We start from the raw sequence: 24,018 nt of genomic DNA on the forward strand, positions 1-24,018 counted from the left end.
AAGAAGTCCAGATGAACAACTTTTGCCCCCCTTGTGACTCCTACGCAATGGGTCAACAATTTTCCGGTTAGCCTATTTTTTGGGATTGCTTACCTCAGCATACTCACCTCTTCCTCGATATTTTCGAGTGCATTTTTAGACTTTTTCCCTGGGAAAAGGCCTCACAAAGCAGTTCGCTCGGACTCCCCTACCCAGCCTTTTTTAAATTTTAGGGCCTCCAGATAGATTAGAAATAATTCTGTTTCTTCATCTTTAGAGTTAGTAGCATAACATGGTAAATAGAAGTTAATGGCACAGAGTAATACAAAATTGGCCCTTTCTTTCGATCGCGGGGCGGAAAAAGCGGGCACCTTGCGGTCACTGACGCTCGTTGGAAATATCCAACGAGGCCCCTATGCCAAGAGGACGAATACCAAAGTTCAGCATAGTGCTTCCGGCTGCGGTTTATATATTTTTCCTTGCTTCGGGGACCCACCACAGCTCACACAGCCTTTGCTGGAGTTCCTCAAGTTTCTTTGGCTGTGTACTGTACACACCCTCCTTTCTCTCTCTGCTCCTTGGTCTCGTCTGCTCTTGTAGTCTCCCGCTCTTCACATCTGCCTCACATAGTACTTTGTGGACCTTTACTTTTTGTAACTTGGGTGGCTGTCTGGTCCTTTTTGTCCTGGTTTTTCTTGCGAAGCGCATTTTGTGTTTCCATACAGCACAGGTTTTCTGTTGATTACATTTCAGGTGAGTCAACAATTTTTCATGGATCAACAAGGAATACACTTAGACGCCTTCGCACGCATTCGAAACAATTGGAGACTTACCGCCCTGATCGCTAGAAGCAGTCCCAGCACAGCAGTAGTAGAAGTTGTTCTAACACAGAAGTAGAGCACAGAAAAAGACTGCCACAGCACAATTTCTGCTCCAGCACAATTCCTACATTTGCCCTAAGAACTTTTCTAAATTTACAGACCTAGAACGATATCTTTGCACTGGGTCTTACATACTTTTAAGTTTTGTGAGAATAAACAGAATCGCGCTGGCGTTATTCTCAGCAGGTCTTCCCATATTGAACCGGCTGCGCCGCTTCTTAGCGGCTAACGCTGAGTCCCCGTTTGGGCTTTCGATTACGGACTAGCGCTATGCATCTCATCGTACTCCGTACCTGGTTAACGATCAATACGACACCTCCACATCCAACAAGCTGCAAGGCTTAGCCGTTTCTTGGCGTATGGAAGCGCATGTTTCAATTTTTGCATTCCTGCAATTTCGATTTCTACATTTGTGTACTTCCATCCTTTCATTCAGATTAACGAATTCCATTTTCTGCACGGTGTGATTTCGAATAGGACACTTTCGTATTCTCTTTTAGTATAAATGATCGGATCGCGTGGCCGAGTGGAAAATTGAGTCAAAATGGTGAGGGCCACGGTTTCGGTTAGCAAATCATGGCCATGTATTCGGATCGCGTGGCCGAGTTCAATCGCGAATCAAAATGGCGTGCCACAGTTTCAGATCGCAGATCGTGGCCCAAGAATGCAAGCGCCGCAGCAAACCAACTAGTCAAATCCGACAGAAGTACACCTTGAAAAAGCGACTCTTGGCTTAATGAAGCACAACACTCACTCATAGCTATAAATTGAGACCTCTCCCCTATCAAGTGATAAATAATCAAGTCTCAGATCATGGACTGAGCACAGTAGCCTCGTGCAGATGCGTTACCGACGGAAAGGCACGCTGCAGCGTATGCTACGTAGCTATTTCGATGACTGTCGCTGCAAGGGCGTCTACCTCCTCATCCATGAAGACAATCGGTACTTTACAATTAATTTTAACAAGTCTGATGCTTCGAACAGCCACTTTCCACCACCAGACAAAGATATAGTGAGTGACATGTCTGGTACAACCCTGGAAAAAAACGTAGCTCTTACAGAAACAGGAGAAACATTATCCCCCCCCTTCCCGAACAACGAGTGAGAACTACATGAAATATCAGAAGTCTAGAGCGGGGAAGAAGGGAAAGCAAGTGACACTTGAGCAGATTTGAGATAATGAAAGATTTTGTTTGTTGTAAAATTACAATGAATTCGAAACCATCACTAAGCTCTTTTTGAAACGTAAATCTACTCTAAGCTTTATTGGCTGCTTTCGCAAGTCTGTGTCATGATGCAGCCGCCGAATCTACAATCTATCCACATATAAATTCAAACACACTCAATGCTATGGTGCTTGCTGAACCCTAAAATTCCAAGAATCGATAAGATTTCAAGTTGGTCTTTCCACCTCAAGGACTGTCATTATCTGTGGCCGTTCATTTAAAAAATATGACAACCCCCATGGCATCTTTTCTGTGGCTTTTTCACTCAGCATGGCGCCATCCCCTGATGGGTGTTGGCTCCTTACGGGCTTTTAATTTCGTGGCCTTCTCTACTGAGGTTATGGCGTCCCTCAGGGATTTTACTCCGGTGGCTAATAGTTCAAAAATGTGGCATTCCCAAGGGGCTTTACTTCCCGAGGGGAGCTGACACCACATGGGATTTCACTTTTTGTTGCCCTTTCACTCAGAATTCTGGCACTCCCCAAGGGGCTCACTTCCCCAAGAATGCCAACTCCGCATGGGACTCACCTCCTCAAGGAGCTCACTTCCTCAGGGATGCTGACACCGCATGGGACTTCGGTTTTTGTTGTCTTTTCACTCAGAATTCTGGCACTCCTCAGGGATGTCGGCGCCGCATGGGGTTCCGTTTTATTGCCGTTATGTACAAGTTCGTGACACTCTCTAAGGGTTCGCCTTCATCAGCATTCTTGCAAATTCCCTAACTTCCCGTAGGGAACTATAGTTTTGGGGGTGGGGCACCACTTCACTGACTCCCGGGGGGAAACCATATTAGGGTGTTCCCGGCAGATGGGCAAGACGTGGAGCAACCCACTGCTTCAGTCCTGGATCGAGATCGAGGGGAGAAGAGCATCCCATCATCTCACCTCACAACATGGCTACCTTCACGTACCATACCACCTCCCCTGGACCTGCCGACGGTTCTCCCTCGCCTCAGCTGCACACAGTGCATCTCCTGGAAGCATGCACTTCTGATCCTCGGCCAGGCGAAGAGCCCCAGCACCTCCTTCCAATGCCCATGCCCGTGCCCCTCTTCCCTGCGTCCGGTGACCTCTCTAAGGATGCAGCAAGTGAGGAGTTTGCTGGTTTTTCTGCCCTGCCATCCACCGTCTCTGGTCTCGATGACATTAACTGGGACGAATGGATCCTGTTCGACTCCTCCCCGGTCGATGTTACCCCACCATCACTCCAACTGTCGGATTTTTCCGACGACCCCATCGAGGAGGCTCACCCAAGCCAAAGTGACGTTGCCGATGACCCACCCAATCGACGAGAGCCAACCCCTCCCCTAGCCTCAGACAATCACGAAGGCAACACATTAAAGGAGCCGTTGAATTACTCCGATAGTTCCATCGAGGCTGACCCACGCCCAGGCGAGGAGCGCCACGTCCGAGTCCACCGATCAGAGCAAATTATTAGTGTCCGGCCGTTAGGAAGGCGATGCGTTAGGGGAGACGCTAGATCATCAAGAATACATTATTTTGCCCCTTTCTCAGGTGATTCTGAAGCTGGTGTATAAGCGAGAAGGGGATGAGATGTACCAGATAGTAGGACGGATAGCGGAATAATTGAACGTCGCCGAGGTCACGTGGATTACGTCAGCGCTCATGCAGGGAGATGGCTCAACCTTTCCATTTCTAGTTAGTTAGCTGCTTAGATTTGTTTTGTACCAATAGTTGACCCAGTCAAAACCCCCTAATTGACGTCTCACAAACGGTCTCTTTAAAAATATATTTCTCTCCCAGGGGGGGGAGAAGGCACTAACTCTCCTTAAAAAGCTCGTACAAGTAGTGTTTGGAAGGGGCAAGCAATACCTCAAAACTAGAACAAAACCACAACCAAGATGATGTTTCTAACGCTGACTAAAAAAAATGGGAGAAAACAGCTCTACCTAATCCTAATAGCTCTTGAGAATACCGGTGATAGAACTACGACACTTTGGACAGTCATCGCCAATGGCAGCACGAAGGCATCTTGTGCAAAACCGATGTCCACACGGCAGAAGGGTCCTCCACTCCGATGGGATACTATAGCAGATCTCACATTCAAATCGGATGCTTCAACTCCCGGAGTTTAGTCTCAAGTTTGGCCATCTCTGCATGCAGGTGCTGCACTTCTTCTTCTAGCTTCCTTCTCTTTGCACGCTCAGTCTCGAAAATAGTATGGATTTCCTGGTTCGCCCTTTCCTATCTCGATATTAGCGAGGAAGAAGCCCCATCAAGTCCCACAAAGAAGGGTCTTACCAAAATCATGTCGAGGTTGGATATTTTTTGTTTTTTCAGTGGCCGCTCCATTTCGGACTCCAGAGAATCAGAGGTCGCCAAATCATCAGATTCATCATAGGCCGGATAGCTGTAGTCTGTGCGTGGTCTCTTCCTTTGCGACCTTCGCGTCCTTCGCGCCAGGGGCTGTTCGTCCGTTTTTTCATCTGAAATGATGATCACAGTGCGAAGATTATCGGCTGATGCCATAGCTGAGAGATGGAAAGATGGCCGTGTCGCGGATCAGCAAAGTGGAATGACAAAGGGCTCTAGAGAGAGGAAACGGGTTCTGTTATGTCCACTCAGTCATCTTTGGGTACGCAAGGGCTTCGCAGCGGGTTTCGGTCGACGGTGTAGGATGGGAGGTGGAAAAGGAATTGAAAGAGAGATGGATCCGAGGCGGGAAGGAGCCCATATATATATACCCAGGGCGGGGAAAGTGATAACGAGAGTTCGGGCAGTGCAGCCTCCTGCTGGGAGTTTTCGTTGGCGTCAACACCCCCTTAAAACTGTATCTGCACCCGAGGGCTGAAGTCCAATCAGGCCAGAGGCACAGTGGCAGAAGAAGGTTGACAAAAGGCCAGGGACTACATCATGCGGTCAGTAGCACAATGACCAAGGGAAGGGGTACTATGGCCAGTGCTTAAGAACATGTGCAGTAGAGCCGGTGACCTAGATCACCATGCTGGAGGCAGGGTCCAGTAGGCCTGACGGGTCCATGGATCGCGGTCCATGGACCTGGTAGGCCCAGAGGCGGCCAACTTGTGGCCATGCTGGCCTGTGGACGGCAGAGGCCATTGAACCGATTTCTGTGGCCCTGTGGCGACCAAGGACCCACGGCCCAAATGAATATGTTTTCCTCTCGACAATTCTATAAAATTTTGAATGATGACCCTGCCCTTCAGTTCTAACTTTCACCACCCTCTATTCTTACTGACAGAGTAATCATCTCATTTCAATGCTGTACTCAGAATACTTCTGTGCTTTTACTCCTCAGTATAAAAACCACAGCGATATTGAGTGGGGAACAATAACAGAAAGCGCTGCAGTGCGCTACAGGTTATACATGTTCAAGAACGTTGCTGACACCGTGATGTCAATCTGGATATCTGAAGGCTGGTACTGCATGAATTCTGCATCGCCCTTGACTTGATACACCCGGCCTGTCCACGGGCGACGAACAACGACCAATGGAGCGGTTCACCAGGAGCTTGTGGCTGCTGAGCAAGGGCGACACGGAGAGAGGGCTGTTCAGTGCCTTCTGGCAATTCGCCTGAAAGAAAAACCTCAGTCCATTCCTGCACGCCTCTTTTTCTCGTAAACTGTCTCCCGTTGACAATGCAGAACTCCGAGACGCCGATCCGCCTGATCGGAGTGAACATTAGATCCACTGATTCAAGATATTCAACAACCCCCAACGCCTCTCGAGACCGATTCACAATTGCGATCTCGCATCTACGAGCGATATATTCGCTATGGCGGTAGCCGTTACAGAGACCAGTTGCTTGATATGCTTCCGCACTCCAGCTCCTCAGTTTTCACCCACGCCGACATTGCCCCGCGAAATATCATGGTGGATGAAAATTACCAAATTGCCGGGCTGCTCGACGGGGAAATTAAATAAAAAATTAAATTATAAAAGTTAAAACTATTTAAAATTTTATTAAAAATAGAATCTATAAATTATAAACTTCAATTATTTATTACTATATAAATTCGTTTTAATTTTATACTGTATTGACGATGTTGCTATGTATTGTCGGTTTCAAAGTCAAGTGATATACTGTTCATCGCCCATTCATTTAATTGGATGATGAAGTGGCATCAGCATCGATTTAGCTTACCACTAGTTAATGCAGCCCAGCACTTCAAAGGCGCCTGGGGACGAATGCCCCCTCCTTCGATTGTTGTGTTTCACCCACCCAACCTCCTGCCATTCTGCAAACTCAAATTTGCCAGTCAAATTCCCGCGAAACAAAGCTCCTTAATACAAAAGGCGAACACCAAAAGGTCAGAAAACTGTACAACAACCCTCTTATGTTAATAAATTGGTCTGACATGTTAGGTACAAGACACGATGTCACAGCAAAACTCGCGCAGCGTTTCATGCGGGGCCGACAAGCTAGTCTGCACCACCCTCGAGGAGCTGCTGCAAAGAAATCCTCAAAAAAGAATGAGCGACCTGCCTACTGGTACTCGAGTTCTTGTTAACGCCCAATATTGGGTTACGGTTGGCAAAGACGGTCCTCAGGGGGAAAGCGGAGTCTGGACACAACGAATGGAGAAAAACTCACCTGACGGCAAGGATTCTGAGAGGATCACTGAAATCAAACGGTTACAGGAAGAGAGGGCAGCATTAGAAGCTTGCCTCCTTATAGTGCGGAAGGCAGATTCTGAAGCTAAAAATATGCTGGTAAATCTCCCTTTTATTTCCAATAACATTTTCAGTTATGTTGCTGTGTCTAAGTTCAATTTATTCCAGTCCGAGGGCAGCCGAGTAACCGACGATGAATGGGAGATGGCATAAATGTGTCTCAGGCAATTATTATTAAACGCCTGCACGACAATTTTGACAATCACACACCACGCGAAACGGCAAAATATGGGCATAACAGCCCACACCGACAAGCAAGATGCAAAATCGTCGACTTTTGCTAGTCCCGAATGAGAAGTCGTATCAAGACTTCAGATCCGGAATCTATTATCTTTTCCATGTTTGCACGCGCATCATCATACGTGTGATCAATGTTCTGTAGGAGGACCGCTCGTGGTATCTTATCGACTTCCCAGGTTACTGAGACAAATGAATTCTCCTTTTGAAAGTGTGTAGATATGATATCGTAATATGTACCCATGCACAATTGTTCATAGGTCTCCACGTAACTGGAACTCCATGCAGTCGTAGGGAACCCGTCATAGCCTATGAAAACCCCCAATGTCTGAACTGGAGGCTGAGAGACCAACATCCTTCGCCAGCTGGCTTCTGGTCTTAAAAATGGATTATCGCCTGTGCTGGAGTTTGCGATATGAAAGTAGGTTCATAAATAACTCGCGATCACACACGGGTGCGAATACAGAGCGAGATCGGGCCTGATTGTCGCCTGTGCTGGAGGTTGCGCAATATGAAAGTAAGTTCGTATATATCTCGCGATCACTCATGTTTTAACTGCCGTCGCTCAGGTACTAGCATTTACCTTAAGAGCTCCCTCTGAGCATTGATTCTGGATATCCATCTATACATTCTTAAACCATAATAAATCATTGACTGGAAATTTGTATCTCAACAGAAACCCCGTCGCTCTTTCTCACTTGCAATAGGATGTTTTAAAGCATTCGCCGCAATGCTGAATGCCAACCATGGCGTGCGAAGACAAAAGGTTTAAAACGATTCTGCCATATATCAGATACTGCACAAAAAAATGAATAGATTGTCTCGAGATTAAAGCTCTGCCAGATTTGGAGTTTGTAGTGTTGCGGCCTGGCTGGGGTGGGGGGGTGGGGGGGTGGATCGTTGAGTGCTAAGGCCCTCAAAGTCTACTAGAAGGCTCTGGAAGAGTCCCTCATGAGCCACCAATAACAACCAATCATGATTGGAAAATCCCATCACGCCTACTTACGGCGAATTGGGTAAAAGGGCTCTTAATAAAGTAGAGGCGCCATGTGTTGCTTCATCCCATTCACCACTGGGATTCTCTTTGTTGCAAATGACGTGGCGGCGCGCTTAAACTCCGGCAGGGATCAGAAACACTTGTAGCTTAACTACCCCACTTCGCTCAGTTTGCTAGCCTTCATCAGTCAACCTCCTTCAAAACACCGCATTTATCGTAATCTTAGCCTTAAGTATCCGTATCGTATATTGTGTCTGGAGTGCCCCACTCAGCCATTCAGTACTATGTCCAGTGAGTATAGATTAGGCGGGGATAGAGGACGGGGTGGCTTCCGTGGAGATCGCGGAGGCGGAGGAAGAGGTGGACGAGGCGATTCCAGAGGGCGAGGAGCCAGCGGTGGTTTTAGAGGTGATAGAGGCGGAGGCGAGGGTCGTGGTCGTGGTCGTGGTGGAGGTGGAAGAGGAGGGTATGGAGTGCCTAGTGGGCAGCAAGCCATCCAGGTCTTCTCGTAAAATGGCGCCTCACCTAGCAAAGGTGCAGTCGTTCAACACACTAACCATGTCTATAGCAACCCTCAAGACCAAGATCCCAAAGTCGCGAAAGTCGAAGATGCGTTGCATCCAACGACAAAGAAGACATTCGATCTTGGTAGTCCGAAGTTAACCAAAGGCTTCCCCAGCCGTCCGGGGTATGGCACCAGGGGCGCCAAAGTTGAACTCACGGCAAATTACGTCGAGTTATTGCCGCCATCAAGCATGATTCTGTATCGATACGACATCCAGATCAGCCCAGAGGCCTTTGGCAGGAAGCGTTCCCGGGTGATGCAGCTGCTGCTCCAGTCAGCGGAATTGGCACCGCACCAAGGCAACCTTGCAACTGACTTCCGGTCTACCCTTGTCTCCAAAACTAGGTTTTCGAGCGACGAGACCATCATCGAGGTCCACTATCGTTCCGAAGGTGAAGACGAGCCGGCGGCTAGAGCCACCACATACAAGGTCCGCGTCCTGTACACGAAGAGTTTAAGTATTAGCGAATTGACTAACTACCTGAACTCCACGGATTTTGGCCAGTCATGTGTAGGCAAGCAGGAGTTGACGCAGGCTCTGAATATCTTTCTGAACCACTACGCTAAATCCGCGGACAACCTTGCCACCATTGGGTCGACAAAGAGCTTTTCCCTCCACCAGAACGCAGCAAGAGGAGATCTCGGTTCCGGCTTGGAAGTCATTCGGGGCTTCTTTTCGAGCGTGCGCATTGCGACTTGTCGCATCCTGGTCAACATCAATGTCAGCCATGGGGCTTTCTATCACGCTGGCCCTTTACCGGCACTCATGAGCAGTTACGGTGTTCGGAACACCGTAGCGCTGGAAAAATTTCTCAAATTGGTTCGAGTCCAAACCACGCATCTGCCCGAGAAGCGCAACAGAGCCAATGAGGTAATTCCCAGAGTTAAGACTATCTTTGGACTTGCTAGGATGGATGATGGATTAGGCATGGCCCACCCACCTTGTGTTAGACAGCATGGGGCAGGCGCCAAAGATGTCGAGTTCTGGCTTGACGGTGAAGCTAGCTCCCCTGGTGCACCCAAGGCGGAAGCCAAGGGAGGCGCGAAAGGAAAGGGCAAGGGCAAGGGCAAGGCTCAGCCAGAGAGCCCAGCAGCCTCTGGCTCTGGGAGGTACATCAGTGTGTTCGACTTTTTCAGAACAAGTACATTTTTCCATATCCATCCCTCGATGTAGCTGACCTTAACGCAGCATACAATCTACTCCTGCAGCACCCCCAGCTTCCGTTGATCAACTGCGGCAACCGGGAGAATCCGATGTATCTCCCGGCAGAAGTCTGTGTTGTCTTCTCGGGCCAACCCTCCAAGTCGAAGCTCGGCAGCACCCAAACGCAGCAGATGATTCGCCACGCTGTTCGAAAGCCGTGGGAAAATGCGGCCTCGATTGTTGGGGATGGTGTACAGACTGTTGGTCTTGATGAGAACTCCAATGCGCTTTTGGTACGTCTCCGCTCTTACTTCCAAACATGACATACTAACTTTGCTCAGCGTTCTTTTGGCCTTAAAATTACGGCAGGACTCGTCAAAGTACCCGGTCGCATCCTCGGCTGTCCAAAGGTTGTCTACAAGGGCAACAAGACGGCTGATCCTCGCTTTGGCAGCTGGAATATGATCAATATCAAATTCAACACCGGCGCCTCACTTGCCAAGTGGTCATACCTGATGATCTCACTTCCCGGGGCACGCGACTCCTTCAACCAGCAAAGCCTGGGGGCCGTAATGAATGAGTTCCATCAAGCTTTGGGGAAAATTGGCGTCAACGTCGCTCCACCGCTCGCAGGCCAACGCCTCCGACTTCAGCACTCAGATGACCCTGCGATCGGTTCCATCTTACCGCGTGCCGCTGGGGCTTTGGATCTCCTTTTTATTATCCTCCCCGAGGCCAACATACCACTATACAAGCGCATCAAGACGCTCGCCGACAAAGACTATGGCATCCATACTATCTGCTCCGTGGGCTCCAAACTAGCGAAAGACCGCGGCCGCGACCAATATATGGCCAATATCGCTTTGAAGTTCAACCTTAAGCTCGGCGGGATCAATCAGATCGTGGAGAATAAGAACCTCGGCATCATCGACCAGAACAAGACAATGGTTGTTGGTATCGACGTCACACACCCCTCGCCTGGCTCCTCCTCTAACGCGCCTTCTGTTTCTGCAATGGTGGCTTCCATAGACAAGTTCCTAGGTCAATGGCCGGCAACCTTGCGCAAACAACGTGCGAGGCAGGAGAACGTGGATGATCTCACTGAGATGCTGAAGTCTCGCCTTAGCCTCTGGAAAACCAAAGGCAAACACACCGCTCTCCCCGAAAATATTCTCATCTACCGCGACGGAGTCTCTGAAGGCCAGTACGACATGGTCCTCTCGCAAGAGCTTCCGCAACTCCGCCGCGCATGCGAACAAGTGTACCCAACAGCCGACACCAAAAAAGGACTTCCACGCTTCACCATCATAATCTGCGGCAAACGGCACAAAACGAGATTCTACCCCACTACCGAGCAAGACTGCGATAGATCTGGCAATACTAAACCCGGCACCGTTGTCGACCGCGGGGTGACTGAAGCGCGGAGCTGGGATTTCTTCTTGCAGGCACACGCCGCACTTCATGGGACCGCCCGCCCATGTCACTATTACATCGTGCATGATGCGATTTTCCGGCAAATCTATGCAAAGTTGATTCCGTCCCCTTTCCAGAACATCGCCGATATCGTTGAAGATCTCACGCATAACATGTGCTACTTGTTCGGCCGCGCGACCAAGGCTGTTAGTCTATGCCCCCCCGCATACTACGCTGATCTCGCGTGTGAGCGCGCGCGATGCTACTTGGCGAGTTTGTTCGACACGCCATCACCGAGTGCCGCCCTGTCCGTGACTGAAACGTCGGCGGCTGAAGGAGCCCTGCAGCCTAGTGCTGATGATGTGCAGATTCACCTAAAGCTGAAGGATACGATGTTCTATATCTAAAGTTGAATATCATGAAAGTGCTTATGATGAGTACACTCACGGAAAGGTAATAATGATTATTGAATTATAACTTATATCTGACTGAAATACTATTGTCTTTATTTCTGATGAAACTTTACATGGCCATCTATTAAGAATTGTAAAATCAATTGGTTAGAATCTTTGTCTGTGTAACATGCCAATATCAAATTCGGTTCTGATTTGTTCCGTACTTTGCCTGTCTTGATTATCTTCTCGTTTGCTTTGGATCCCTTTGTTTGATCTTTGCTTGCTTAGCATATTTGATTCCGGCCCACGAGCTCCATCTGCCTCCGCCTCCCATCTCACACCTCGTCCCGCAGACCAAGGGTAAATCGCCTGACCTCGATTCTTGGACGATTCACCTGAACAACCAATATCATTAACTCTCGATGACGTGCTCATTAACTAAGGCCTCAAGGGCTTCTGTCGTCCATTCCTGGCAGCGCTTGATCGGCTCTTCAGGATAGAGCCGCCGAGGACCCTCGAACTGCTTTTTTGGTACAGGAATTGCCTCACAGATCGCCTTAACACGAGAGAAATTTGCTGCCGACACCTTTCCAACAAAAACCTTGCTTTGAAAACTCGCAGACTCCTCAGGCTTCTTGCCGGGTTTATCCTCGAAAGTCATTCCATTTTGAATATTGCCCGTTACTTGGAAGAGATGGCCAGATTGATCGTCATCTGTTACCACGAAAATAGCGTGGTGGTCACGTGGCAAACCAGCGTAGGCAACCCGATAGACCTCGAAAGACATTTCGAGGGGTGATTTCCCTGTCCTGTCAGTAAAGAACCGAGGAATTGTAGGAATGGGATAATCACTTCTCTCTTTTTTGACCCATTTGTCGCGCTCTTGCACCTTGCGAAGTTATTTCTGTAGTTTCACCAACGTGGTATCCAAATCGGAATCAGATTCAAACTTTTTGAGGGAGCGTGTAGTAATATTTTGGAAAGAAGCAGTGGATGATCTTCCCACTCCCAAAAGGTGCGGTGGTTGACGCTTTTTATTGTGGGCACACACAGCCCAACCAACATCAATAATTACGGGAGGGCTCGAGCGGGCATAAATCCTTAACTACCATTGCTAATTTAGCTCCTAAACCCAAGCCGCGACCGCCTGAGAAATTCTTACCCAACAATTAAATCTACACCATTCCATTCCTCTTCTCGTCACCATCCAATAACCATGGACAGTTCAGTCAGATTACCATACTATGCAACAGACGTCCCTTTCCCTCTCCCGACAGAAGCTGAAATTGAGAACGCACCGAATATATCTCCGGAGTATGGAGGGCGACGGGTTGTCCAGGTCGGATGCCATTATGTGGTGAAGTTCGGGAAGGGCGTCAACCTTGTTGAAGGAGAGAACATGCTGTTTGTTCAGGAAATGACAAAGGTCCCTGTGCCTCGAGTTTATGCTCTCTATTCAAACCCACAAACATGTAAAAACTACATCGTCATGGAGCATATTGCTGGTGAGACACTCGCAAAATTGTGGGCGAGTTTGACGTGTGCAGAGAAAGAATCTATTGTTGCAAAACTGCGCGGTTACTACAAGGAGTTACGCCAGTTGCCATCACCAGGTTACTATGGCAGCATAGGCAAACGATGCTTTCTTGATGAGATATTTTGGACGCGGCACGCAGAAGTTACAATCAACGGTCCGTTCACCACCGAAGCCGCGCTCAACGAAGCGATGGCGCGGAAATACACTTATGACGGCCGGCCTCGTTACAGGGCAGATTTTTACCGCCAATGTCTACCGCACATTTTCTATGGCCATAAGCCGACGTTTACTCATGGTGACTGTCAACGCAAAAATATTATGATTCGGAGCGACCCCCGGCGGACAACTGCCAGTAATCGGGCCTTGGAGATTGTCATTCTCGACTGGGAGAAGTCTGGTTGGTATCCAAGTTACTGGGAGTACTGTCTAGCTGTTTGTGCATTACGTTGGGACGATGACTGGGGCCTCTGGATTGAGAAAATGCTAGATCCGTTTATAGCTGAAGTGTCCTGGCTGCAAATGCTTCGCCTAGAATTGTGGTCCTAGGACAGTTACGTTTTCAAATGGCTCTCAGAAGTTGACTCCTCGAGAGTACGATGGGGCTTCAGAGCCACGCCTACCATATCCACAGCACGGTCACCCCAGATGGGTGTAGCCCATTTAGGTCTCTCGCTCATCTACAAACCCACCCGCGGCTCCATTCTCTCCTGGTTCCCGCTGCCCTGGCCCTAAGCCTTACATTCTATGAGCAGCCATGCTGCGAACCCTAACATTACGCCCCGTTGAAGGCCAGGCATGCCCTCATGCCGGTAAGTCATCGTCTGCCTCGTCTCGAAGATAGCACAAGATGAGAAATCCTTCGGCCGGATCCTAAATCCAACGACCTTTGTGTCCACGGGCCAGCGGGCATACGGAAGGGATGCAATGATTATCTCCATGGTTTCAAATAAGACACTCCGACTTTTTTTGACTTTTCCAGTTGCAACAGATCTCAGCATACTCGGCTTCAATCCAGGGCTACCAATCCCAATCAATCCCGTCATTAATTTATGTTTATTTTTTTTATTTATCCTTTTTCTTTTCTTCTTTTTTCAGTTTTCAATTTTTTTTTAACGATGTTAATTGTTTTCAACAGCCAAAACTTATTAAAACTACCCACGGAATCAAAAGCTACAAGTACTATAGAGAACAAGACAGATATCAAACCTTCCGAGGTAGTTGCTCCAAACCACCATGCTGGATCAGGTATCTGAAAAGGGTTGTTGCCGCTTGACGTTGTTAAGGAGTTAGCGAGAACGGTTGCGAGAACGGTTGCGAGAACTGTTGCGAGAAGTCCAATACCTTTTCTAAAGATGACTGATGCCGATGCAAAGCCATGATTGATAAAATCGATAAAGAGATTGTGGTAGGCTCTGCGTGAAGAAAGCGGAATGGAAAACTGTTGGCTTCGTCCGTATTTGGTCGCGAATTGAGAGGCCGAGAACGACGTCTGCCGGGAACAATTTTTCCGCTCCGGTTCCTGCCCAATTGACCCACATCTGCCCCCATGGCAATCTACCCCACACCCACGATCCACAATCTCGAAAAGGGAAAGCCGTCGCTAGGACTTCATCGAACGCTCTCGTGTCACGCGTGAACGAAAAGGCCATCGCCATTGGGTATATATGTGCCCGACGGTGAAACTAAATTGGTGGGACGCAGAAGCACAAGTGCAGGAGTACACTTTTGGACGGAAAGGGGCAACGGTATTTGGACAAGATTCGTGGCCTATTCATAAAATCAGGTCAGGACTCCATCGTAAAATAATTTGGCCTATCCACATTCCGTTATTCTCAATTCGACCCCGACTGCGGACGAGCAGAAGACGTACACTTTTGGATGGAAGGGGCCACGGTATTCGGGCAATATTCGTGGCCTATTAGTTACTGCATAAAGCATCTATGACAGGTGGTGACTCCACTATAAAACGGCTTACCCCATAGATGATGTTGGGTTTTCGATGATATCACACGGTCGATAGAGTTAGATCTTCCCTACACATCAAAATCTCCTCAAACAAAGATTGCATGAGGACTCCTAAATAAACAATGAACTTGTCTAAATTATCCGGATGGGCACTTACGTAATGTAGAGAGGAGGGATCTAACAAATAAACATCAAGTGGCAGTAAATGCCTCGTAGTACTGTAGCAATATGGGAATGGGGGGGCGAAATGGATCGCGGGGAGAAATGCATAATCCATCGTCGTCGGCCGTCACTGGCGAGGAGATGATTAATTGCAATGACCCCTCGGGAAGGGTACTGGGGCTGCGCCAATGACTCATGTGATGCCTCTGGATGAGACCTTCTTAGCGCAGGTAATTTTTATGTTGTTGCAATTGCAACGGTATTAGCAGATAGAAATTTTTAATACATCTTTGAATTAGCTGAACCGTAAAACATATCTAGTAATGAAAAACAATTATATATAAATAGAGCAAATACCGACCAGCGGGCATTGCTGCGAGGATGGAGCAGAGAAATCGTATATAACCGCTTGTTCTAGAGAAGACTTAGGCGTGACTTGTCCAGCATTTGTATCGAATGACAACCAATAGCTCCTCCACAAGATGTACATGCTTGACACAGCCTCGTTAAAATCGCAACCTCAGTGGAGCTATATGGTCGAGTCCATCAGATAGAATCAAAATTTCTGGAATATCGAAATTGAGCAAACAAATCAAACTATTCCCTGTTCTCTTCTCTCTTATTTAAGGCTCAACCTAGAATTTTGAAGGGGAACAAAGCAAACTCGAAGATCGAAACACAACATCTCATGGATTTTACTGACGTTGATCCCTCTGAAATAACATTTAAGCGAAAGCTTTTCAGCTCAGAATTCTCAGAAATATTCCTTGTTCATATTCGCAACAAGATATGTATAATGAAAGTGGTCTGTGTACCTGGGGCGTTTCAAAACATCAGTTCATTCTAACATTTGGGACAGCATCATGACAACGGGCCAGTCCAGCCCGCACCTCCTGAGCGCGAAACAAACATTCACATCTGCGAATCGACTGCCTACAGACGACTAATGAAGCACGGCCTTTGCGACCGCGGAATCGTGCCTCGGTTCTATGGGACAATGGAACGGATGGACTTATCACACTATCAACCTCACCTGAAGATGTTTCTTAACGACAAGAATCCTCCTAGCGCCATCCTCTTGGAGTACATTCCAAAAATGGAGATGATCTATCCTCACAATTTTTACAAAGGAGCGGGGAGAGGCTCTGATCCGTGGCATCCGAGAGATTCACAGAGCGTTGGTTCTGCATTGCGACGCCAAACCGAGGAACATGATGATTGTCAGGAATGACCCGGAAAGAGTGGTCTGGTTAGACTTCGACAGAGCTCAGACCTATCACGCAGATAGCCTTACCGAGAGACAACGAGGATTTATTGAGGATGAAGAGCTAATGGTGTCTCAACTCGCAGATTCACTCGTGAGTGATCTACTATTTACAGCAACTTAGGTCATAGTCAAACACTAACCAGGACCATAACTTTCTTCTTACAGGAAGCTGATCATGCACGAGGCGAGATTGCTGAGACTTATCTCTACTACTGCACCTAGCCAATTTCTCTGCATTGGAATAAGAATGCACCTGCGGAGATGGTGCGTTAACCTTTCGGGACTGCAGCGCGAGGAATAGCATTCAATGATCGATGGAAATATTGGTAGATCGTTGAAGGGGCCATAATTTTTAAAGTCCAAACCATGAACAGGTCTGAGTGCTGAGGAGCCGCCAAGGCAATCGTTGGCCCTCATTAATCCTTTTTTTAACTCCGCTTGCCATCGCCCACTTGGACCGTTGACAAATTCTCTGACTTGAGTTGCTTTATTATAATTGTTGTCTGATGAGTTTTTAGTCATAGCAGTTTTACAGCAATTACATGGATGATAGTCTCCCTACTACCAAATACCCAAAACACACAAGTTCTCGGGCTACATGGGAGTTGACGCCAACAGGCGCCGCCGGATTCTGAAGGAGCAACGAGTATCGGCGATTTACTTCATTGTGAAACGTATAGTTATTGCTGACAGAAGCGACGTAATGATTAGCATTATAAATATCGAAGGTAGTTTCCTGTCAACAATCATTTCATATAAGGTTATGACAGTCCAGTGAAAGCATATCTATGTCATTCACTCCTCGCATTTCTAGTACGATTACTTGATTGAAAACAAGCGAAGGGTTAATCCTTTTTCAACAACTCACATTCCACGTCGAGTTGATTAATGCCCTACTCACCAATACTTTTAGCCTGAACTCGACATCCAACCATACGAGACTGGATTGATGCGGCCTGCTTTGGTTCAGGCTGGCTCAAGTAATTTGTGATTTACGTCAAATCATTGGCGGCCTTGCTTGGTTTGGAATGGTTTCAGCTGCCGCCTGGTGAGTCACAACAAGCTGGCTATTTCTCTAGTGCATGCATGAGGGTCAGGTGGGCAGCCTGGAAATGATGCCAAACACTATCAATATTCGTTGCAAGCCAAGAATCCTGGAGCACAGCATTTAGGCAGCAAGTGTTATTATCCTTGTTCATACCAGCTCACTTTTGACATGGATAACAGTTTCGCCATGTCCAGGCCACCAACTGTTGGAAATTCGGAGAAACGAGTCACGAGGCACGAGCATTGTGTCTACAGATAGGGTCGTATAGCTAATCGAGTTTCGATTTAACTAGAGCCTCCGACCTAGAAAGTGCAAGTGTGATATTCAGTTCTTCTAATTCCCTTTCCCATTTTGAGAGATATTCAAGTATACAACTGTCTCTCGTCGCTTAGCACCATGTGCAAATTAAGCGCTTGTAGTAAGGCCTGAATGCTGTGCCAGTCATGCAGGATTCTAAGAATTTCCCCTCCTTTCAGCAAGTACTTTTCTGAGATAGTTTTTCCCTAGAACCTTTTGTGTGATCCAAGTTACTGCTTCTTTCTTGGCCTTTTGAATATCTGTGTTTGTTCCGTAAAGGAGGTAGTTGGCGTAACACCTGCCGAGGCAATATGGCGCTGACTTGGCTGGCTGTCATCATCCTCGACTGCAAGCACCGATTCGGAGTTAGATTGTTGGGAGTATTGAAGTTCCGACTGCGAAATGTCAAAATCCACATCAGGGGGTATCTGATCAATTGCAGAGCATATTCTTTTAAAATGAGTTGGCATCCATCTATCATAGACATTTCTCGTGAATTTGTACGCCGTCCATTTCTCTTTGCCATCCAGAGCGGTAAAATCGAACTTGTGGATTGGGTGGCGATAGAAATTCGTCTTCTCTCCTTCAAGAACTGCATAGTGAGCGTAGATCCTCACTGCCGTATGGTCATGCGAGACTGAGAAGGTGAGTATCTCTCGGTCGATCTCTTTTTCGCGCTTCACGAGCTTGAATAGCTCAACGGTAGCTCTCGCTGCAATAGTTGCGCTGTGGGCATTCTGTCGATCTGCGATATCAAGTGCCGCTGCGCCACACTTGACTTCACATGTTAAGAATGGGAAGTACATGTAGAATGTCGCCATGAAGTAGGATGTGTCGGTCAGGTCACCGACAAAGGGCTGAAGTCTTTGCAGTTGGCCATCTGTAAATGCCTCTCGTCTGAAACCCACAGAGTAATCAGGCTGCGGACGAGGTTTCGTGACAGGGATAGCGTTATCCCAGCCTTCACTAACACTTTCAATCAAAATCTTGAGATGCTCGTCGCCATATATGGCTAGATTTTCTGCTGAAGGGACAATCAATCGAGTGATGTCCTGAATAACCATGGCCTCATTCCTATCCTGCATCTTCTCACAGATTTTTTTGAATAGGTCGTCACGAAATAATGAGTTCTCCGGAACTCTTTGTTCAGCATGCAGCAAAGTTTGGTAACTGCTTTTGCTAGCATCCGCGATACCCAGTTTAGATTCTTTCATAAAACTGCCCTTGGTTTCAAGCAACGTTCTGTAGCGCGCATTTCCATATGGAGCGCTCTTTTCCTCCCTCGGCTTTTGGTCGCTGGGTGTGGTGGAGCTGGCGACAGAACTAGCTTCCGATGGCTTGCGGCGTAGAGAAGATGTCGATTTTTTCCTTGCAAGTAGATGACTCATGTTGCTTCCCCTTTCGAAGTATTGTTTGGGCCAGATTCCTTCCTTCCTCCAGTAATCGATTGGATTGATATTATGTTCGCAGCCTTTGCTTGCCGACTCTTGGATAGGTATATTCCCAACAGCAGCAAGTGACGTTCGCGGTCGTTTTACAATACGCTCGGCTGGAATGTGGAGAGAATCTTCGGCTTCTCGCGACCGCTTTCGTTTTTGATGTTTAGCTTGCGGAGAGGCCAGCGGGTTTTGAGGAGCCTTAGCTTTGAGTTAGTTTCATGGTGTAGTATAGAAAGAGGAAAGTAACAAGCCTCTTCTCTGGAATGTTTGTTTGCCGGAGACGGATATGGGCGGTTTTGTTCGGTTTTCCTGTCCTTCGATTGAATTTGCTCGTGGAGGCAGCTGAGACGTGGGCTCCTGCGGACAGGTTCTTGTGGTCGTTTCCTGACCCCTTGAGGTCGCTTTCCTATCAACGGTCAGTCAAAGTAACTGGTAATGAACATGAATAGCGTACCTTGGTTTTGATGGCGGGCCATGATGACAGGAAGGGGGAGGGTAGGAGGTGGTTTTAAGCTGCTGCACAACAGACGTGTTGGCGCTGATAGACCCTCTGAGCAGAAGATGGCAGCAAACGACTACCATTGGGTGGAAACGTAATATCCCAGGGAGGGGTAACTTCAGTATGGTTGTATCACGTGCCCCCAGCTGCATTAGCCCTGCCCCTGGTGTCATTAACCACTATCCTTGTTGCGAGGACCATTGACTGACTCATATGATGTATTTGACGGTTATCGTAACCCTGTGCGCTTTGCCCCTCACCTTCCCCTCACCCTCTCCTGCGATTAATTACCAATGAGCCTGACGCATTGATGCCTAAGCTGTGTAATTTTGACGACTGTGGATATGACACGAATTGATCAGTCCTTCCCCCTTTTCTTCCTATGATTAACAGTGAGTTCTGTACCATGCCATATTTCTCTCTCAGAGCGTTTCTACCTGCTAAAAACCCCGTCTGCCGAAGAAACCACAAAAAAATTGGAACTTTTGTGTATGAATTTGAATACAATGAGGGGCCTTTTACAGGGTTGAATTTGTGACGTGTGTATCACCATATTTGGCTACTTTAGGTCTCTATTGAAAAATGTTAATATCATTTGGCGCAGATAAAATTTCAGCCCCCACTAGATCCATCAGAAGCCCCGGAAACCGTTCACGAAATAAATCATCCAAGAACCTTTAGCTATGGTGAAAGAAATAACGAAAATTCGAGCCAAAACAAATACGGATGATGAGTTGCTGAAGGAATGCAAAGAAGAAGTACACTGTTTCTGAAGTGATTCAATGGTTACAAGAAAGCTGAAAGGCATTTAGGCCGAATGCAACACCTGCGACTCCATCACTTGGACCGAGCCAACGAAAGGCACTCGAATAGATCCTCCTCCAAACACTGTTGCTGTTGTCGTGGATCTAATTCATACCCGAGGGGCAATTCGTATATATGAAAACCAGGGCGCATATGTTAATGGTGTTGGGACAGAGGAGGCAGGAAATCGTGTGATCATCCCGTGGGAAGGAAGTTGGTGGTTCTATGTCGCTGGAACTCTTGCAGTGGGACTTGTTTCTGGGAGCTGATGGCATTCACATCACTCGTGGGCGTTGTATGATAAACTGAGTTTTTAGTTCGTCGGAAATTGGAATCGTGATGAAGGACGCCGTGTTGGCATCGTATGGATCCGTCAGCCATATCCCGCCTTCAATTTGATCTGACATTGCAATCGTCCGAGCGTCTTCAATAGTCAGTTCATAGACGTCTCCCGTTAGGGATACTTCTTCATTCGAATGGGTGACATGATGTCTCGTCCGAGTGTCCCCGATAGCGAGTTCATAGACGTCCCCCGTTAGGGATACCTCTTCATTCGAATGGTAACATCATGACTGCCTGACGATCTCGTATATTTAATCTCGATTGCCTCAATTTTGGTGGAAGAATAACTATACCTTGAATGTAATTTCTTTCGTAAATAGCTGATAGTACTGAAGGCTTTAATTCCGCTTCTCGTTGCTTTATTTTCGTGACCACGTCAATTCTCACGCGTTCCCCCATGATGCCAATTGCCGATTGACCAAGTCCAGCCGCACAGAGCATGACTATTCCAGCTCCGCATATTTTGTCTATACGTCTCAGGAATTCCCAATATTTTTCTCGTCTGCTAGAAGCCTCTGATTCTGGTGAATTTGGTTCCATTGCTAATGTAACAGCGTCTCTGATACGTTTAACTTCGGAGGGTTTCAATCTGTCCCTATACTGGATCGACTCGGAAGTCGCGACTAGGCTGTCCATTGCTCGCTTGACAGACCAGGGCCCATTACGTGTCTTTTTTCCCCTCTTCTCTTGATGCACTGGCATGGTGGACCTGTTTAAAATCCAAAAATAAAGGATGTGAAATGTTGTTGAATAAATGGCAGAAAACTGAAGTACAGAGGTTATTTAAGAGTTGCAAAATTGATTAAGATTTTGTTGGAAGGCTGTTATACGTTTGCGGCAGTTTGTTGTAAGGTGGTTGAAAAGCGGTTGTAAAGTTGCTGCAATATGCAGGATCAATGCAGAATCTCGAGCCCCTTGTTAAGCGACAGCCCCTGTAGTCGTGCCAACGTGTCTGCAGACTACCATCGGCACCTAATGTCATAGTCATCACTGTCCTGCTGCCCTGCGCAATAGCTGATCTCAAACTACGACCTCTCAGTTGTCTTCAATCTCAATTAACAAACTTCTGTTTTGATAGATTATTTTTCAGCTGCATCTAGGTTCAGAGGCAGCAGGCCCAGCACTTGGTACGTCTTCCTTCTACCAATCAGACCCTTTCAATGAACCAATGATCGTTGACTAGTAATGCCCAGTACCACTGCCTCGCAATACTCTTTTTGTGCCTCGTCGGTTCATTATTGAGGCAAATAAGATCAAATGTAAAGATTTACGACGCATGGCACAAAGTGCCTTGCATGATCTAGGTCGTTACGGACAACATATCTTCCGTTTGGATACGCGCGAAGACGGTTCGACTCAACTTCGTGAATGGATGAAAGGGCATTCGGCTTGCGCGGATCGATTACCTTTGAAAGCCATGCTAACCTTGGGCTTTCAACGCGGGCGGCTGATTTGAACCCGGGTGATCAGCCGTCTGTTGAACCCGTGGTCGGGACTGAATCAAGTACCGGAAAGAGAATGGGCAAGAAGAATAAAATAAAGCAAAAAGAGAGTATGATGGTCACAGGAGGACAGGCAGATCGATTCTGCATCTATCGCCAGGATGGCGATGAGCACATCCCAGCGCTCGCTATTGAGTACAAGGCGCCCCACAAGCTCACTCGGGATGAAATCGTGGGAGGGCTGGCTCAGGACATTCATCCTTCCAAAGAAGTAATTGGTAACTCAATCTGACTATCTAAAAATGAGTAAAGAACAAAACAAGGGACAGAAGGACTGAAAGGCTGAGCAGGGTCCATGCTGCCTTCATAATTACCCACACAATCTTGAGGACGAGTTACTGTTTCGTTGAAGGAACAACTTCTTCAGGTGGTCAAAGTGTGTGGCAGGAGGACACCTTTTTAAACTCCACCCTTCTTCCTTTCACTCCTGATACCCGCCATCCATGCCGCTACGTTATCAACAGCCTCTTTAGGAGATCGCCTGTTCTCTATCAAGAATGACAGAATCTCAGCTGGGCTGAATTCTAGCTCCGGTACCTTGCTAGCAAACTCATGTGCTAGTGGGTCGGCTGCTTCCTGTCCAAAGGCAAACCAGAAGAGCCGAGCTATTGTTTCTTTATCTGCGAGGCGGAACTCGGTTTTCACATCCACACGACCGGCTTGCAAAAGTGCGCCGTCGACTAGTTCGACATGACGGGTTGTCATGATTAACACTTGGCCATCTCCTACACCGTCGACAACATCAAGTAGTGTGGTCAGAGAAGCCATTCCCTCAGGCGAGCTTGAATTGACGACCTCCACATCTTCCAAAAGAATAACACAGTGGCCAGGAAGGTTGGCGAACAAGTTCCTCAGGCCGTTGTCGTCGATGCTGGAAAGATTGATTGTGTAGATATCCAAACCAAAACACCCTGCGATGGACAAGGTCAAGCTTGTCTTTCCCGTTCCCGGAGCCCCATGGAACAGATAGCTTCGTCGGTATGGAATGTCGCGATACCGTTCTCGAGCTTTCGAGTCGAGGAAGTTGCGGACATCCTGTAATAAATATTCTATCACCTGCAAATCTAGGATGACGCTCGAAATTGGTCGCACATCCTTGGTCAAGGGCTGCCTCCACCTGTCACCCAAGTGATCAAAGATAGACGTTTTATCGGTCATTGTCGCAAAGACTGGGTCCAGCAGAGTGAATTTGCTTCGAAAGTTGTCTCTGGTGGGTCACGGTTGGTATGGAGAGTCGTCAGGAAAGTTTCTACCCGTACATAAATATATTATTCACGCGTCGTTCTAGCACAGTCACTGAAGTTCGGTGAGGAAAATCGTTGCTTCATCTCCCAAGCGCCAAACTTCTCTTTGCCCCCGCCTTCATCCTTGCATCCTTCTGTCATCTAGGATCGAGCACGTGACCCGTCGATGTCGACCCCACCAGCAATAGATGTATTTCCGGTATCGGAAAATGTTAAACCGACAAACTGCCCCCTACCCTGGAGCCCTGCGGCTCCCAAACACGCAGATATCTTTCTATCCCGTTTGCGCCACTTTTGAGTTGGACAGGAGAAACAGGGATTACTATCTAGGTGGCCCGGGACATCATTCAACACAACGATTTCATAGTTTTATTTGAGACAGGTGTATCAAATCTATTTAACAGAAGCCCTTTCTCCGATCT

General features: G+C 47.5%; 9 protein-coding genes across 9 annotated transcripts; 6 read left to right on the forward strand and 3 right to left on the reverse strand.

The window, feature by feature from the left end:
• Positions 1 to 2,978: 2,978 nt before the first annotated feature.
• On the forward strand, positions 2,979 to 3,672 carry HCAG_01614 (predicted protein; the record flags this gene model as incomplete). Its single annotated transcript, XM_001544517.1, has 2 exons — positions 2,979 to 3,497; positions 3,601 to 3,672. 2 exons carry the CDS (start codon positions 2,979 to 2,981, stop codon positions 3,670 to 3,672), a joined length of 591 nt encoding a protein of 196 aa, XP_001544567.1.
• Positions 3,673 to 6,442: 2,770 nt separating this feature from the next.
• On the forward strand, positions 6,443 to 6,892 carry HCAG_01615 (predicted protein; the record flags this gene model as incomplete). Its single annotated transcript, XM_001544518.1, has 1 exon — positions 6,443 to 6,892. One exon carries the CDS (start codon positions 6,443 to 6,445, stop codon positions 6,890 to 6,892), a length of 450 nt encoding a protein of 149 aa, XP_001544568.1.
• A 408-nt stretch (positions 6,893 to 7,300) lies between these two features.
• HCAG_01616 (predicted protein) lies at positions 7,301 to 7,748 on the forward strand (the record flags this gene model as incomplete). The annotated part of the gene is made up of 2 exons (XM_001544519.1): positions 7,301 to 7,397; positions 7,684 to 7,748. The coding sequence occupies 2 exons, from the start codon at positions 7,301 to 7,303 to the stop codon at positions 7,746 to 7,748; spliced, it is 162 nt and encodes a 53-aa protein (XP_001544569.1).
• Positions 7,749 to 8,257: 509 nt separating this feature from the next.
• HCAG_01617 (predicted protein) lies at positions 8,258 to 11,502 on the forward strand (the record flags this gene model as incomplete). Its single annotated transcript, XM_001544520.1, has 4 exons — positions 8,258 to 8,439; positions 8,542 to 9,656; positions 9,728 to 9,975; positions 10,024 to 11,502. 4 exons carry the CDS (start codon positions 8,258 to 8,260, stop codon positions 11,500 to 11,502), a joined length of 3,024 nt encoding a protein of 1,007 aa, XP_001544570.1.
• A 400-nt stretch (positions 11,503 to 11,902) lies between these two features.
• Positions 11,903 to 12,277, reverse strand: HCAG_01618 (predicted protein; the record flags this gene model as incomplete). Its single annotated transcript, XM_001544521.1, has 1 exon — positions 11,903 to 12,277. The coding sequence occupies one exon, from the start codon at positions 12,275 to 12,277 to the stop codon at positions 11,903 to 11,905; it is 375 nt and encodes a 124-aa protein (XP_001544571.1).
• Positions 12,278 to 12,706: 429 nt separating this feature from the next.
• Positions 12,707 to 13,573, forward strand: HCAG_01619 (conserved hypothetical protein; the record flags this gene model as incomplete). The annotated part of the gene is made up of 1 exon (XM_001544522.1): positions 12,707 to 13,573. The coding sequence occupies one exon, from the start codon at positions 12,707 to 12,709 to the stop codon at positions 13,571 to 13,573; it is 867 nt and encodes a 288-aa protein (XP_001544572.1).
• Positions 13,574 to 13,830: 257 nt separating this feature from the next.
• HCAG_01620 (predicted protein) lies at positions 13,831 to 16,643 on the forward strand (the record flags this gene model as incomplete). The annotated part of the gene is made up of 9 exons (XM_001544523.1): positions 13,831 to 13,836; positions 14,163 to 14,272; positions 14,437 to 14,685; positions 14,743 to 14,824; positions 15,209 to 15,325; positions 15,503 to 15,551; positions 16,033 to 16,237; positions 16,329 to 16,512; positions 16,587 to 16,643. The coding sequence occupies 9 exons, from the start codon at positions 13,831 to 13,833 to the stop codon at positions 16,641 to 16,643; spliced, it is 1,059 nt and encodes a 352-aa protein (XP_001544573.1).
• A 1,353-nt stretch (positions 16,644 to 17,996) lies between these two features.
• On the reverse strand, positions 17,997 to 19,681 carry HCAG_01621 (conserved hypothetical protein; the record flags this gene model as incomplete). The annotated part of the gene is made up of 2 exons (XM_001544524.1): positions 17,997 to 19,408; positions 19,660 to 19,681. The coding sequence occupies 2 exons, from the start codon at positions 19,679 to 19,681 to the stop codon at positions 17,997 to 17,999; spliced, it is 1,434 nt and encodes a 477-aa protein (XP_001544574.1).
• Positions 19,682 to 22,751: 3,070 nt separating this feature from the next.
• Positions 22,752 to 23,510, reverse strand: HCAG_01622 (predicted protein; the record flags this gene model as incomplete). Its single annotated transcript, XM_001544525.1, has 1 exon — positions 22,752 to 23,510. The coding sequence occupies one exon, from the start codon at positions 23,508 to 23,510 to the stop codon at positions 22,752 to 22,754; it is 759 nt and encodes a 252-aa protein (XP_001544575.1).
• Between the last annotated feature and the right edge of the window lie 508 nt (positions 23,511 to 24,018).

The sequence above is a fragment of the Histoplasma capsulatum genome, genomic scaffold (assembly GCF_000149585.1).
Source record: "Histoplasma capsulatum NAm1 scaffold_1 genomic scaffold, whole genome shotgun sequence".
Taxonomy (NCBI): Eukaryota; Fungi; Ascomycota; class Eurotiomycetes; order Onygenales; family Ajellomycetaceae; genus Histoplasma; species Histoplasma mississippiense.